We start from the raw sequence: 14,094 nt of genomic DNA, 5'->3' as shown, positions 1-14,094 counted from the left end.
TAGCCGGAGTTAAACCACAGCAGTGGGTATTTGGGGTCAAACCTGCAGAAATACTAACTGTAGCCATCGTCTGTCCTTTACATTAAACTCTTTCTCTCTTTTTTTTTCTTGCTTCCTCCCCTACCTCGTCCTCCTCCTCTTCCAGCAATGTGGACACCAAGGAGCTGTGCGGTGAGTGAGGTCCCTCTCTTGGGGCAAAAGCAATCATTCCGTGCACATGTGCTTTTGAAGGATGCATGAAATTAATTTCAAAGCTGATGGTGCTATGATGGCTGCTGAGCTGGGGGGGTCTCAGCACCTATGCTGTTTCGCCTCATATTCCACAGGAAAATCAGCCAAACTTTTCTTCATTTTCTTGCAATGCAAACGGGGTCGAAGCTGAGTGGAGCACCTGGCTCCCGTTCAATAACAAGCTAGAGTTTAATTTCTGGCAATGTCGTGGCTTCCAGCTCCACTCTGAAGTTCAATAAACCAACATCCCTCTGCAATACCCATAATGTGTTTCTCCTTAGGCAAGCCTTCGTGTTTCCCAGCAGGCTGCCTAAGGTGTACAACACCTTTGCTGCACCTCCCACGGCTTGCGGAAATTAAAGGCTGAAAAGAAAAGCTCTGATAACGTTTTGTCCCAGACGTTGACCAGAAAGGGAATATTTCCTGATGGGATTTCTGAAGGGCTTTGCCTCGGTGGGGAGGTGACCTGTGCATGGCACTCCTGCTGTTCGCTTGGGTATATTTTTCCATGGACGCTTGGTATTGGGAAACATTTCTTGTGCCCCATTTTTTTTGAGGAGATGGGGAGACAGAGGTATGTGCCTTGCGGAGGGCTTATCTGTCTCTTCTCCCCTCCTGTGCCGGGATGCAGAATAACATGTAAAGCCACCTCGGCAGGTCTTCACCATTTACCTTCAGCACTTTGCCACTAATTAGAGCTTTCGGAAGTCTGGGTGAGAGCGGGTTGTGCAGCCAGAAAGGTTCTTGCTGGGGTGCCTGTGCCAGTACCAGGCACTTACTTGTTATTCCTGATATTTTTAAGACCTTTCCACCCATCACAGCCTGTGGGTCTGCCTGCACCAGGGTTTCTCTCCTCTCCTGGTCCTTAACCCCTGCCCACACCCTGTCTTCCTTGCCACAGCACACCCCAGGATTTTGACCATTCAGGCCTGCAGCGAAGGCTTTTTGTTGGTTAACCCCATTTTTTGTTCCTTTGATATGCAAAAAAAAATGAAGCCTTTCATAAAACGCTTTTGGTTTGCTGATGATGGGCTCCCATCACTCCTTTCTCATTGCATTAGATCTCCTTGCCAGCTGCCCCAAGAAACCAAAACCCCACGGCTTGTACCATCAGTTTTGCCAGGAAATACAGGGTAGTAAAGTCGTTGCTTGACCCCACCCTGCTTTCTCCATCAGTCTGATAAAATCAGAAAATCACAGGGCTGTCACCCAGCATGATCCTACCTTGCTGCATCTCCTGGGAGGTGAAGCTGCCAGGAGAGGAGGGAGATAAACCCACCACCTCCCATGGGAAGCTGGAGGAAGGATTGATAAGTGTGAGATCCTGCTACTATCCATTATCTGCTGAATACCTGCCCTTGTCTGCAATTTCTTATTTGCTTGCTATTCTTCTTGGTTTAAATGTAAAACCTCATTTTGACTAAATGGTAGCTGTGGTCTCTCTCTGAAATGGGCTGCATGTTTTAAGACGTCGAGAGCATCTTAAAAGGGATTTCTTGAGCCCTGCAGCTTATATGAGAAACTTGATGTGGTTTACTCCCTGTCACGTAGTATCTTAGAAACTTGTGGGTATTTTTCCTGCCAACAAACGCAGCAATCACTAGCGCCTAGTCTGACTTAAAGATGGTTGTGTAGCTCTTTACCCATAGAGGAGTTCCCAGTCATAGCTGGGAGCAATTAAAACCCTCAGAAAATGCAAGTATATCTACCAAATTGTACCTGCCACCTCTCCATTTAATGAAAACACAAGCATTTTGTGCAGCAGTACAAACTGTCCAGCGAACTGAGGTGTGTTCTCCAACCAGGAGACACACATCGACCTGTTGCAGACTAACAGGGTGGTGGGTGAAGGCTTTGCTGAGGAGAGATGAGTGGGGAGGCACCCACCTCCTCCCACACCACCTCTGGTTTGCTGTGATGCTCACTAATCCCGTTGCTCTCTGCAGATGAGTAGGAGCCATGAGCAAGGACCATGTAGGATAGGAAAAGCTAATGTTCATGTGACTAAATAAGGCTAAAACAGTGAATGCTTTGGTTAAGTCAACACTGTTCTCCTCCCAGCTGCTTCTTGGTCCATCTCGGGGGCTGTGCTCTGCCCTCAGGAGCTCATTTCTCCTGAAATACATGAGCCCAGCTTTTTATTTCAGGACTTCCTGAAAGTCTTGACCTTTAAGATCTGCTCTTTTTTTTTTCTTTCCCACGTAAAGAGGTAAGAATATCACAAATAAACATGCTGCAGTGAGAATAAGCTGTTTGGCTTATTGTGGAACAGCAAACAGCTGCTGTCAATCATGCTGTGACATTCCAGTTTCTGCCAAAATCTTCTTCCCCTTGGATATGTTCTCGGCTGCAAATAGCTATAGGCACTTCTAATTAAGCCAAGAGAACCTAATTAGTGGGATTGTTTCCTGGAGTTTGTCTTGTTGCATTCCACAGAGATGTCACCTCAGTGTGAAGCTTCGTGTCTTAGTGATAAGGAACAGTGCTGGTTGCTTTTAAGGAACAGCTTTTAGCTGTAGTCTGTGTCAATCACCCAGAAACCGGGTAACTTCACATCTACACTGCAAACTCACTGCGTGCCTTGCCGCCACGCTTCTCACTGTTTCTGTTGCGAACAGTGACTTCCTGAACTCCATAGCTCATGCACGAAACGTGCTTTTGGGCCCATTCTCTTCCTTTCAAGACATATTTTTGCTCCCTATACAGCAAAGTACAGAAGCCTGTACAACCTGTGATTGTGGACTGAGGTGCAAATGCTGGAAAGATGTAAGGCCAGTCTCAGTCTATATAAATCGGGGTGAACGTGGCAGGTATTTGGATGCTTTGCATGGTAAAGACTGTCAAGGGAATGGAAAGCCTATTTCTTTGAGACTTGTCCCTCCATGCTGGCAGTAGGAGGGGGAGAGCCAAGCTATGGCCAAGTGCAGAAGTGGACATGGAAATAAAGCACCTGCAAAGTTATTTTCAATGGGAGCTACTGGGCCTTACATCTCTTTTTTCACAATGGTCCCAAACTTCATGGGCATTGTAGCACTTCTCATCCCTACAGGACAGATTGCAACTTTGGATTAGGAGATAGAATATAAAAATATACCTGAAACCACCCTCTCAGGTTTTTCTTTCCACCAACAAGCAGACCTTGCTGTGTCGTATAACCTTGAAGTGTTAACTTACAGCAACAGTTCCCATCACGTCCCTCTTGCTGTTTTCCCAGATTATTTTGCTGACCATATGGGAGACTACGAAGACGTCTTGGCCTCGCTGGAGACACTGAACCTCTCCATCTTGAAGGCGATGGACTATACCAAACGGGTGAGTCCTCCTTCCTGTGCCTTGTGCTCCGCAGGCTCAGAGCAAACGATGCAAACGTTAAGTTAACAGAGCATCTAGGTCTGGAAGTCTTCATCCTGTTCAGCAGTGTTGTCGCCTTGTGCTGTTGTATTTGTGTGATAAGTGGATTATTGCAGCAACATGATGACAGTGGGGGGGGTTTTGTGTTAACAGCAGATGAATTTTGAAAATCTTTGCTGGGTTGTCAACCAAAGTGCTAATGTCACGTGCAGTAGATGGTGGCATGGAGGCTTTGTGGTAGAGCATCATACCTTCTCAGCACCCTTCCCAAGTCTGACAGGCAGTCTTGGTTGTGCCATGGCTTCTGCTCTGTGTTGCTTGAAGCATGAAGTTGTTCCAGTTGTCTTCAGACAACATGGCCTGTGGGTCTCTTGGGCAGGATTTTGAACGTTCTTGTTAGTATCACTGGGAGTGCTTTTGGATACTTCGTATTATAGTGCTGGAGTCAAATACAGCTTCCCTGTTGGAAGGCATCCTGAGTTCCAGAAATGTGGTTGCTCACTGGGGAGCTGCTGAGTTGGAAATAAGAGGACTGTGTGTTTGAAGGGCAACAGGGGAATCATGCAAGCACCAAACACGAGACATAATATCCTATTTTATATGTGCTAGCACCGTTAGCTTCTTAAAAAATCCACCATGTACCTTAATGATACTGTTAATAATGGACTGCTAGACAGTGGCACTGATCAAGAAGCATACTGAAGTTTGTTTTCGAATACCTAGAAAATCTGAGCTGATGTGCCAGTTAAACATCCCCCAACCTTTCATTTGGTGTCTTACTAGAAGAAGAAAATTTTTTAGAGCTCTTGTTCCTTTGAAACCATTTTCCTGTGCTTTCCATACCACTTAATAAAGTAACTGGGCTGTATTGGTGATATTTATTACCTCAGGATAATCAATCCTTCTCCCACTTCTACCTTTACTGTATTTGCATCATTCTTTTGTGCCACAATGAGGGAAAAATAGCCTTCCTTTTCACTGGTGAGCAGTAATGTCATGCATTCAGGACCAAGCCAAGAATGGACGTTTTTCTTTTTCCAAGCACCTGTAAAGTCTTCCCAAATTCAACTCCAGCCCCCCTCTGAGTAATCCAAATTAAAATCTCCCTTCTGTTTATCTTTGAAGCTAAATGAGAAACTCAAATTACTCCACATTAAAGATGTGGTAATGATAAGAAGTTTTAGAAGTTAGAATGGGAAACACCAAATTTCTCTTCTGCTGTTTGCCGAGTAAAGAGCCCAATTTCCTTGCTGGATCAAAATCCATCCTTTTTAATGTTTGTGAGGAGAGCAGCTTGGAAAGTGAAGCCACATGTTTCACATGTTGATGTCTTGCCATAATAAGCTAAAGGCAAAAGTCTTTGGCCAAGCACTGATCTGTCTGAAGTGTTTGTGAATAGTTCATTTTTTCTAATTAAGTTGCTGAGTCTGTTCATGCTTCATCTATATTCATTATTAGAAAATTTTCTAGCAGTCAGATTTGCCAACTGTGATTTTAAATACATGTTAACATGCTAATAGATCTCAGTAATTCACTCCAACTTGCTATTCTTGGTGCCTTCCACCATTGCTTTTTGAATGTGAGGTTAATATAGATGGCTAATTCCTCCCAGTATTTTGCAAGAGGAAAATGGCCTGTTCCCTGTTTATAAATTAGGCATCTGAGCATGTGGGTATTACCTTGCCTAAGAAATCTGTAGCAGAAGCAGGATGGTTATTCATAATCCCAATCGGTGCCTTCTTGCTCCTAGATTCAGCAAGTTGTGGCAGGATTCACCTGCCTTAATTGCAGTGGGTGGAGGTTATTTACCTAAACCTGAGCCGGTCACCTCCATCACGATCTTGTGTAGGGGAAGATCCAGAGTGCTGGAGGCGTCTTCCTCCTGTGACGCTGAAGGATCACAACACTCTTCATCTCAAATGGAAACATTTCCCTTCTATATGGCTAAAGCCGGATGAGGGTGTCCCTCCCCAGCAGCCCCTCATCACCCCCATTTTATCAGCCCATGGGGTGTGTTGCTCTTTGCTGCCTAGCAGGCTTTTGGCAAGTGAGCAAGACTCCTTCACAGAGAGGAGCTGGCAAAGAAGTATTTCCTGAAAAACATCGCTCCGTGCTGTGATTTTTTGAACAAAGTGGTACAAACCTCATCAATGAATTATTCAAACACAGGTACTTTGTACAAGTGAAGAATTGAGGGAGGAGGAGGAAACAAAACCAAAACAAAAAAACGAACAGAAAACAAGGTGTTGTAGGTGGTAGAGAAACTCATCTCCAGTGTTCTGACAGGGCAGACTTCAGGCAGCCTCAGAAGTTTTTCCTGAGTGCAAACCATTAGTGCTTTTTTTGAGATGTGAGATTTTTTAAAAAAAAAGGTATTTGCTTACTAGACTTCTTGGTTTTAGTGTCAGGATTGCCAAGAGTGTCAGAGAAAGGCTTCTTACCATCCAAACAGATAAAATGGTCTGGCTAAGGTCTTCCCACCAGTTTCCAGCTGATGTGTGTTCCCATACCCATCCCAGGCTGGAGGATGTCTCAGGGGTGTTTTATTTCCTCCAGGCCTGGGACCACACTTGCAGGATAAGGCTTCAGCCCGGGGGAGAAGATCCTTCCCAGGACTGCAAAAGTGGGTGTGAGCTCCATCTGATGGGTGCCCCCGTAAAGGTGCTCTCCTGCTCCACCTCCTCCGTATGTCATGCTGTAACCAAAGGCCCTGCGCTGGTGCCAGGATGTTAAGGAAACATGTACATATAAATATATTCTTTGAAACTTTGGGTCAGGGAAAAGACTGCCGTAGCAGTAGGTTTTGGTAGGAGCCAAGTGTGGTTTTGTGCCGCTGGATGCTTGAGCATCCTGTTGCTGTCCCTGCAGCTTTTCCCCAAGGCCAGATCCCACAAAGGGCTTGGTGCTGATGCTGGGCACCATGACTTGCAAGCAAAGTGCTTTGCTTGTGAGATGCTCCTGCTTCTCCATATTAAAACAAGCATTTCAGCAGCTGGAAAAAACTATTGATCATTTCAGAGTGTTCCTTATTCCCTCCCTCTCCCCTCTGTTAACAAAAATAGTTAGTGCAAATGATACATGAAGCCTAACCTTCCTCTGTGTTGGCTTTCTGATGAGAGGTGCCTGCTGACGAGAGGAGCTGGATAGCTGTGATATTTAATTGCTGTTTATGTTTCTCACCTTAAAAGACAACTGATTATTTCTTGCTCATAAAAAGAGAAAGCAGCAATTATCTCGTGCTGGAGGAGCTCATAAAGTATCAGCAGTAATTAGATTCAATAGTGGAAGGTCTCATACAGCAAAACAAAATCTGTCATTGTAATTATTTTCCAATACGGTGATGTCCATGCCACGTTGAAATGACTGCCAATGCTGACGGGAAATGCAAACTTAAGTTGGAGAGGAAGGAAATGAACTTTCAGGATCTAAAAAGAGCTGACAGCAGGACATGTTCTTATAGAATTCCCATATACTGTTTTATAGCACAGTCAGCAAATATCAAAACCAATGTGACGGGGAAGGACACTGTTTGTGTGTCTGGCATCAAGGGGTGTGTGGGCTCCAGCAGGAGCTGGGGGACTGGAGCCAGGTAGATGCCGTCCCTCCTGTTCAGTTACTGACCTCCTACCTCAGGCTGCCCACTGTGGGATGGTGCCCACCCAATGCCTTCACCATCCCTGCCAGCCGCGAGGAGTGTGGGCATGGGGGAGCGGGAGACGGTGCCTGGGGAGCCAGAGAGATGTCAGAGGGAGCCATTGAACAATGCCCTCATGCCAAAACCCCAGTAAATGTGCTTTAACTTGGTAAAAATCCCATATTTTGTGTTTTTTTGAACACGAGAGGCTCCATTAGCCCCGTTCCTGCTGGGTACAGCTTCCACCGCCTGCCGCACTGGGGTTGCTCCTACTCCCTGCTTTTGCCGAATAAGCATTTTGCAGCCTGAGCATGCAAAACTTTAAAAGCAAGCTTCAAAGACATCCCAAAAATGCTGGGTGAGGAATGCTGTCATTGACGAAGCAGGTCAGATTTAAGGTCAAATTCAAATTCTCCCATTGGGCACTAGATGAGTCCAAGAAGTGCTGGTGACTGTCCTTGGCATGTGCCCGGTCCCAGCTGGAAGAGGAGTGCTCAGAAAGAAAAACTACCCAAAATCGGAGCTGAAATGGCAACCACACCCCATGCACATACTGGAATGAGATGGAGCTGATCTCTCTGGTGCTCAGGAACACGGTGGAGGGAAAGGCTACACCGCTCTGCCTTGGCGAGGGCAAGGAATGGGGTAAGCAGAGCAGGGGGGCAGTGCTAACAAATTAGGGGAATTTGGAGGTGAGCTTCCTGAGGGAGAGGCAGCAGGAGGGATTTATGGATCAGGCCTGAGGACCTGCAGGTGGCCCTGGATGATCTTCTGCTTGATGTTCAGCACCACCTTCAGTCCTGGAGAGGAGCAAAAGCAAACGTGAAAGACAGTGTTTTACTCCCTGCTTGCTTGCTGCCAGTCTGTCACTTGCCAAAATCCTTTTTGTCTCATTTAATGGACCTGGAGTGGAAATATGACCAATCACACCCCCTGAGAGCCTTCCCATGTCAGGGTGCCAAATACCACACACGTGTCTTGGACAGGCACTGTACCCAAACCAGCTGCAAACACATTTTCCCCTGAGAATCATTATTTAGATGAGAGAATATGTAAATCATAAAGGGAAAACTGAATGTACTGACCTTCAATACCAGCTGCTGCAGCTCTAGCAGCACTGGGAAGCTCAGAGGTATATACATATGGGCAAATAGGTTTGCATAAGTTATTTGTGAGTTAAATTGTTCCTGCTACAATTCATCCTTCTTGTCTCTGCCTTACGATGTCATCACAGAGAACAGGAGATGCCGGGTTCCTGGGTCTTGGTGGGAGCTGCTGCAGCAGACATCCTCTCCCCACTGCTGGTGCTGGCGTGGCCGTGGGTCTGCCTCCCCGCTAGCAGCTCACCGTAAAGGAACACTTGTTTGAGCAGCTCAGTTACAGCCCCAGAGCAAGCACCATCTGCCACCAGTCTCAGATGCTGAAAGTGATGGATGGCTTTTTTTTTTTGTTTTATAGCACAGTCCAGAACAGCAATATAGAGTGCTCTTATTTGCATTCTTACCTGCCAAAATTAAGCTTGCCAAATATTATATTGCTCTTCTTTTGAATGATGACACCTTGAGATAAAATAGTCAGTAGAAATAATCCTTAAAAATAACCTTTTCCTCCCACCCTCCGGCTAATCCTTTATCTCGTCCTTTCATCTTACTTGAGCAGGTTTTCTCCTGCTCTGCTGAACAGAGGTGTTCACACCAAGGTCGTCTGATGCTCCTGCTTTGCTGCGGCAGGACACTGGCCCATGGCAGGGCGTAACAGCAACACAGCGGTAGCAGCTCTGAGAAGTGCCCAACGCAGACGGCGTGAGCTGCTCAGGGCTTCCCATAGACATCATGATCTGAGCCTTACACGGCTCATAACGAGCCATGGTGGTTACGTGAGCATCAGGTGAGGTCTCCCGGTCTGGGCTTGAAGCCCGTGGGGTCCCACAGCAGCACAGCATGTCTGTCGCTTCGTCTTTCCTCCTGGACAACTTCGTACTCTACTGCACATCAGCTCTCCTTTGGAGAAACCCTTCCCTGGCTTCCGTGCTGCCAAACATGGGAACAGCTTATGTCCTGGTCCTTTGTACCTGGCTAAATGCCAGGAGATCCTATGCGCCTTGTCATCATCCTCCCCCTTGGAATCTCTTCGTTGGGGGTCAGGTTGTTTGCTGAAATTGCCAGTTTGCCTTTTCAGAGGTGGCTCAGAGCATTGTCTGTCCTCACCTTTGCAGCAGAGAGAGTGGACATGACAGAGAGGGAGTTGTTTTAGTGATTATTTGCTGCTTTTTTCCCTTTTCTTGTATGGGTGATTTTCATGATGAAACACCAGCTTTGAAACACTCCTATAATGCCATCAAAGGTGTGTTCATGGTGAATGGTTTTGGCTGAGAAAAAAAGGAGTGGTGATAGGGCAGTGAGTTGGTAAAGGCTATCATCTTTCCATACATTTCAAGTGATATGTTCCTGAACAATTTCAGCATCGATTTCTAGGGGGAAAAAAAAAAAGTGGATTCCTGAAAAAGTTATGAAACTTCATAGTTCAAGAATAATCTAAAAGGAAAACATTTATTTAGCTTCTCAGAAAATATTGCTGCAACTCTTCTCTGAAATCAAGAAAATATTGCACCACAATTTAAAGCAAGAAGTGCTGCAATAACTGGATTTTCCCCAACTTTTCTGTTCAGACTCCAGACCAGAAAACCAATTCTCCATGCTATGCCATCCAGAGTGATTTCCTTGCCAGCCCCGCAGGGCTGTGCCTGAGATCCAGCTGGGCTGCCAGACTGCTGGGGAGCACAGCAGGGCTGGCAGGGAGATGAATCTTAAGAAGATCTCTCTTGGAGCTTATTTTTAGACTAAGATGTTTATTCACTGCTCTTCTGCTTGTCTGTCGCTGCAAAATTCATGTCCCTCCTCTGTCTGAGAATGAAGAGCATCTTCTGTGAAGGTCCTGCTCATGCAGCCCAGGCTCCAGCTCTCGTGGACCTCCTGTGGGACACGGTTTTCCTCCTCCTTCCTCCCGTTTTAAGGCTATTGCTCTTGGGGTTAGATAAATTGTATGGTGAAGGGAATAAATCCACCAGACGTCAGTGCTAATTAGTCTTGCCAAACAGCCCTAGAGCAGCTCTGAAGGAGCCACTGAAAGGAAAGGCAGGGACCAAGTCACGCATAACCAGCTGGCACCACCAGGCTGAGCCTTCAGCAGCTTGACCATCCCACGCCGTTACATCTGCAGGGTCTTTTGAGTAGGTCCTGTTTGGAAAACAAAATCTGTACTTGCCTTGGAAAACTGAAATAAAATATTTATTAACTTACTGTCTTGTGGGTACTAAATACAGCTAATTAGGAACTTACGTGAAGAGAGAGCCTAATTATAGCCAGGGTGTTCAGAATTAGGAGGCCACGCTTCGTTTCCAAGTCTGTTCTTTGCCTGCTAAGCAAGTGTACAGGGTGCAAAAGTGCCCTATGCCTCTTGATCCATAGGTGACTTCAGAGGACGTGCTGTATAGCATGGGCCAACAGTTACCTGCCCTTCACATCGAGCTGCGACAAAGAATGATGGGATTATATTGCAGCAAGGAAGTTTTCTAGTGAGAGGAGGGAAGTCCTGTGATAAATTGCTTGGGAAGGATCCATGGCAGGAAACCTTCAGGACCAGACAAGGCAAACATGAGCTGAGAAGGGTCCAACACTGAGATTTATAAAAGGAGGATTTTGTAGCAAAAGACTTTTAAAATCCATGTGATACCATCATCATTTTTTTTATCTGAACAGGTGTCTCATTTGGTTTTTTAGAGCCGTTTCGGGAAGGCTGAGGGTCTTTCATATGTTAATGCTTTCATTTATCAACTATTTAAGTGTCTGTTCTCTTCAGGTTTCTTCTACTGATTATGTGCCAGGCAATCAGTTTTGGGTCTCCGCTTTTGAAGGGATTTAAGAATCAGGGGCAGGGAAAGGAGCGAGAGGCAGGTCTGAGTGCTATTCTAATTATAAGAAAATATCTCTTGGAAGAAAACAGGCAATTATGAGCAACAAATTTAAATCAGCCACTCAGAGGTTACAGCACAACACATGCCTGGTTTTTAAAGGGGTGAGTGGGTGGAGGATAACTTCTCTGTCATCCCAGGATGAGGTTTGACAGGGGTGTTTCATGGCATGGCAATGGGTTTGTTGTTGGGTTGTTTGGTTGGGGTTTTTTGTTTGTTTGTTGGTTTTGTTTTGGGGTTTTTTTTAACTGGAGGAAAAGGGTGGGTGAAACAGGATTGGCTTTGGTTTCCATTTGAAAAGCCTCCTCGGTTCGGTGCTACTGCTCCGTGGGTGTGCTTGCAGTGTTTGGAGGTGATAAAAATTAGAGAGGCCGTCAATGCCTCAGTGGTAAATGTCAGCCAATTTGGCCAGTATTGCTGAAATTCGGTGCTGGAAAGCCTTGTTGGTCAGGCTGTAATGCTGCAAGGCAAAGGGAAGGTGGGGGGCTGCCACAGGGGGGTCTCTCAGCCTGTGGGTGGTGCAGAATCATTTATATTTTACATCCTGTAGTCTTAACAAGCTAAATAATGACCTTTAAAAATGCCAGAAAAGAAGCTTTGAGATGCTCAACAACACTGAAAATCTCCTTTTTCAGTCATTTGATACCTACAGGAATATGGCCATGACAGCCCGGTTTTAGGCATCAGTTTGCAATGCCCAGTGAGGGATGCTCGACACCAGTGTTGGCAAGTCCGAGCACTCAACAGCACCAAAATCCCAGCTGTGATTTGCATAGGAAACACATCCCAAGGATGTTTCCATTAATCTGTGCCAGAATTTGGGCTGATACGGGGCAGTTGCATATAGAAAAGCTGGAAGAGCTGTGGAGGAACTTGGACCAGCCTGTGCCCCAGTATGTGTACCCACTGTGGGAAGGTGCATTATAGGCACATGAAAAACCTGTGATGTGAAGAGACAGGTGGGATTTGGGGCTCAGATCTCAGCCAACTGACTAGAGGATGTAGCACTGGGCAATATTTCCTGTGGCTAAAGCAAATTTTCCTTTTCCCTCCCCTTCCATCTCTCATTTTTCGATGTCTCTGGCTCATGCCTTGGTTCGTCAAATGGTAAAGCTTTCCAAGGCTCTCCTGAGAGCCATTCCCTGCAGAAATCTCAAGGTCATCCTTTCAATGAGGCTTTTACATTTGCTCCCCACTGCAGAGGCACTCAGCCACCTGTTCACAGCAGCAGATGTCCAGGCCAGGCAGCTGGGGATGTAGCAAAGGGAGAGGTACCTTTTTTTCACTCTCCTCTGTCTCTTTGGTACTTCCTCAACCAAGGCTTACCAACAAAACATTCTGCAGCAGGGTGGTATCTGTGATACCAAACTCTTTTTCTAGCCTTGAACTAATGGACTAGCGGGATGGAAAAGAGCAGGCTGGGAGATGCACCCCTCCAAGAGCTCCTGGAACAAAGCGGCTTCATTGAGCAGCAATTATTACATTATCTCCATAAATATTTTAACTTCTCAAGCAAAGCAAGGAGGAAATAACTCTTCAGGGTGGAATTAATAAGACCAAACCTCATTAAATCTCCCTAGGACAGACTGACAAATGTTTTAATAAGACAATGGGAAGGATTCCTTTGGAGCTGGTCATCTTAATGACTTGTTTTTGCAGCGCCAAATAAGACATTTGCTAGAGGAGAGCCCAAGGGATTGCTGAAAAACCTCTGAGCACGGGTGTTTCAGACCGGGCTCCTGAGAGCAGATGTCACAGCTGGGTTGGCAAAAGGCCAGAGTTAGTTAAGTGGGGGAAGAAAAACCCGCTGTTGTTTTAATTACAGAGCTATTGGGCTTACTGGCCTGCCAAAAAGCATCAGATCTCCACGGACACCCTAATATTCCTCTGCACCAGCTGGCGTAGCTTTGTACCCAACATCCAGCCGTCCAACGAATCTTGATGAAGGGTGTTAAACTGATTCATATGAATGTGGGAATCACCAGTATGATTTTTCCTAAATCTGAACCAAGATTATAGACTGCAGTTAGGTCATAAGATTCCAACATTTAACTAGGCATACTCTCACAGCTTTATATTCTAGACCTGGAGCCAGTCTGCATGAGCAGACAGCACTCGGCATAGCCTGCACCTTCGTACAATTTTCCAAAAGGAGCAGGCTCCCATGCTTGGGAGAGCAATCTGTTCACACGAGGCATAGGAAGGGTTGATCAGGGAATTGTTTGTCTTGGAGAGCAGCAGAAAAGTGGAGATGACTAGCAGCACGTTACCACATTTATTGGATGTATGGATTGAAATGGAAAAGCAGTGGTGTACTCTTTGCACCTCTGGAAAGGAAACTGAGCGTGGGATAAATAGCATGGAGTGGGTGTAAAATCAGGCAATGGGCTTGGAGCATCTGTGGGGGATGTGGTACGTGGTTTGAATGACTAGAGGAGAAGAGGCCAAGGCAGTGGTGTTGCAGATCTCACTGGAAAGGGACATTAATGGGCTATTACTGTTTCTTTGCAGTGCAATATGCTTGGAGCAACAGTGGGGGTCTCGACACGGGGACCTGGCTGCAGCCCCCAGCTCTGGCCAGCCCCTTGGCTTGGCAGGGCAAATCATGTCCCAGAAATCCCATTATTTAAAAGAATAACCCCATCAGCCACTTGAAGCAGCACACACAGCTCTGTGTTCAGTGGCAGCAGCTCCCAGAGGCCGGCAGGTCTGTAAATCCATGGGGAGGGACATAGCCCCAGCCCACAGGAACCGCTGCCCTCTGCCGAGGCAGCAATCAGTTCCCCACCTCCAGCAATCAGAGCAGGGCTGGGAGCGAGAGTTAATCAAAACCTATCTGTAATTATAGCAGAGCCTATTTGAGTGCCTGATTAATATATCAGTGCCTTCATTACGGGCAGGCTGCTGG

At 46.2% G+C, this 14,094-nt stretch overlaps 1 protein-coding gene across 1 annotated transcript in view; it reads left to right on the top strand.

Moving 5' to 3' along the window:
- Positions 1-119: 119 nt before the first annotated feature.
- The window catches only part of NECAB2 (N-terminal EF-hand calcium binding protein 2), a gene marked incomplete at both ends in the record, with an annotated part of 22,483 nt that continues 8,508 nt past the window's right edge, over positions 120-14,094 (top strand). Inside the window, 2 exons of the mRNA XM_010159807.1 lie at positions 120-171; positions 3,446-3,543. Coding sequence (XP_010158109.1) covers positions 120-171; positions 3,446-3,543 — 150 coding nt within the window. The remainder of the gene's footprint in view (positions 172-3,445; positions 3,544-14,094) is intronic.

This window comes from Eurypyga helias, unplaced genomic scaffold (genome assembly GCF_000690775.1).
Source record: "Eurypyga helias isolate BGI_N326 unplaced genomic scaffold, ASM69077v1 scaffold25469, whole genome shotgun sequence".
NCBI lineage: Eukaryota > Metazoa > Chordata > Aves > Eurypygiformes > Eurypygidae > Eurypyga > Eurypyga helias.
The sequence above is the reverse complement of the archived record's forward strand: the minus strand, read 5'-3'. Positions and strand labels throughout refer to the sequence as shown.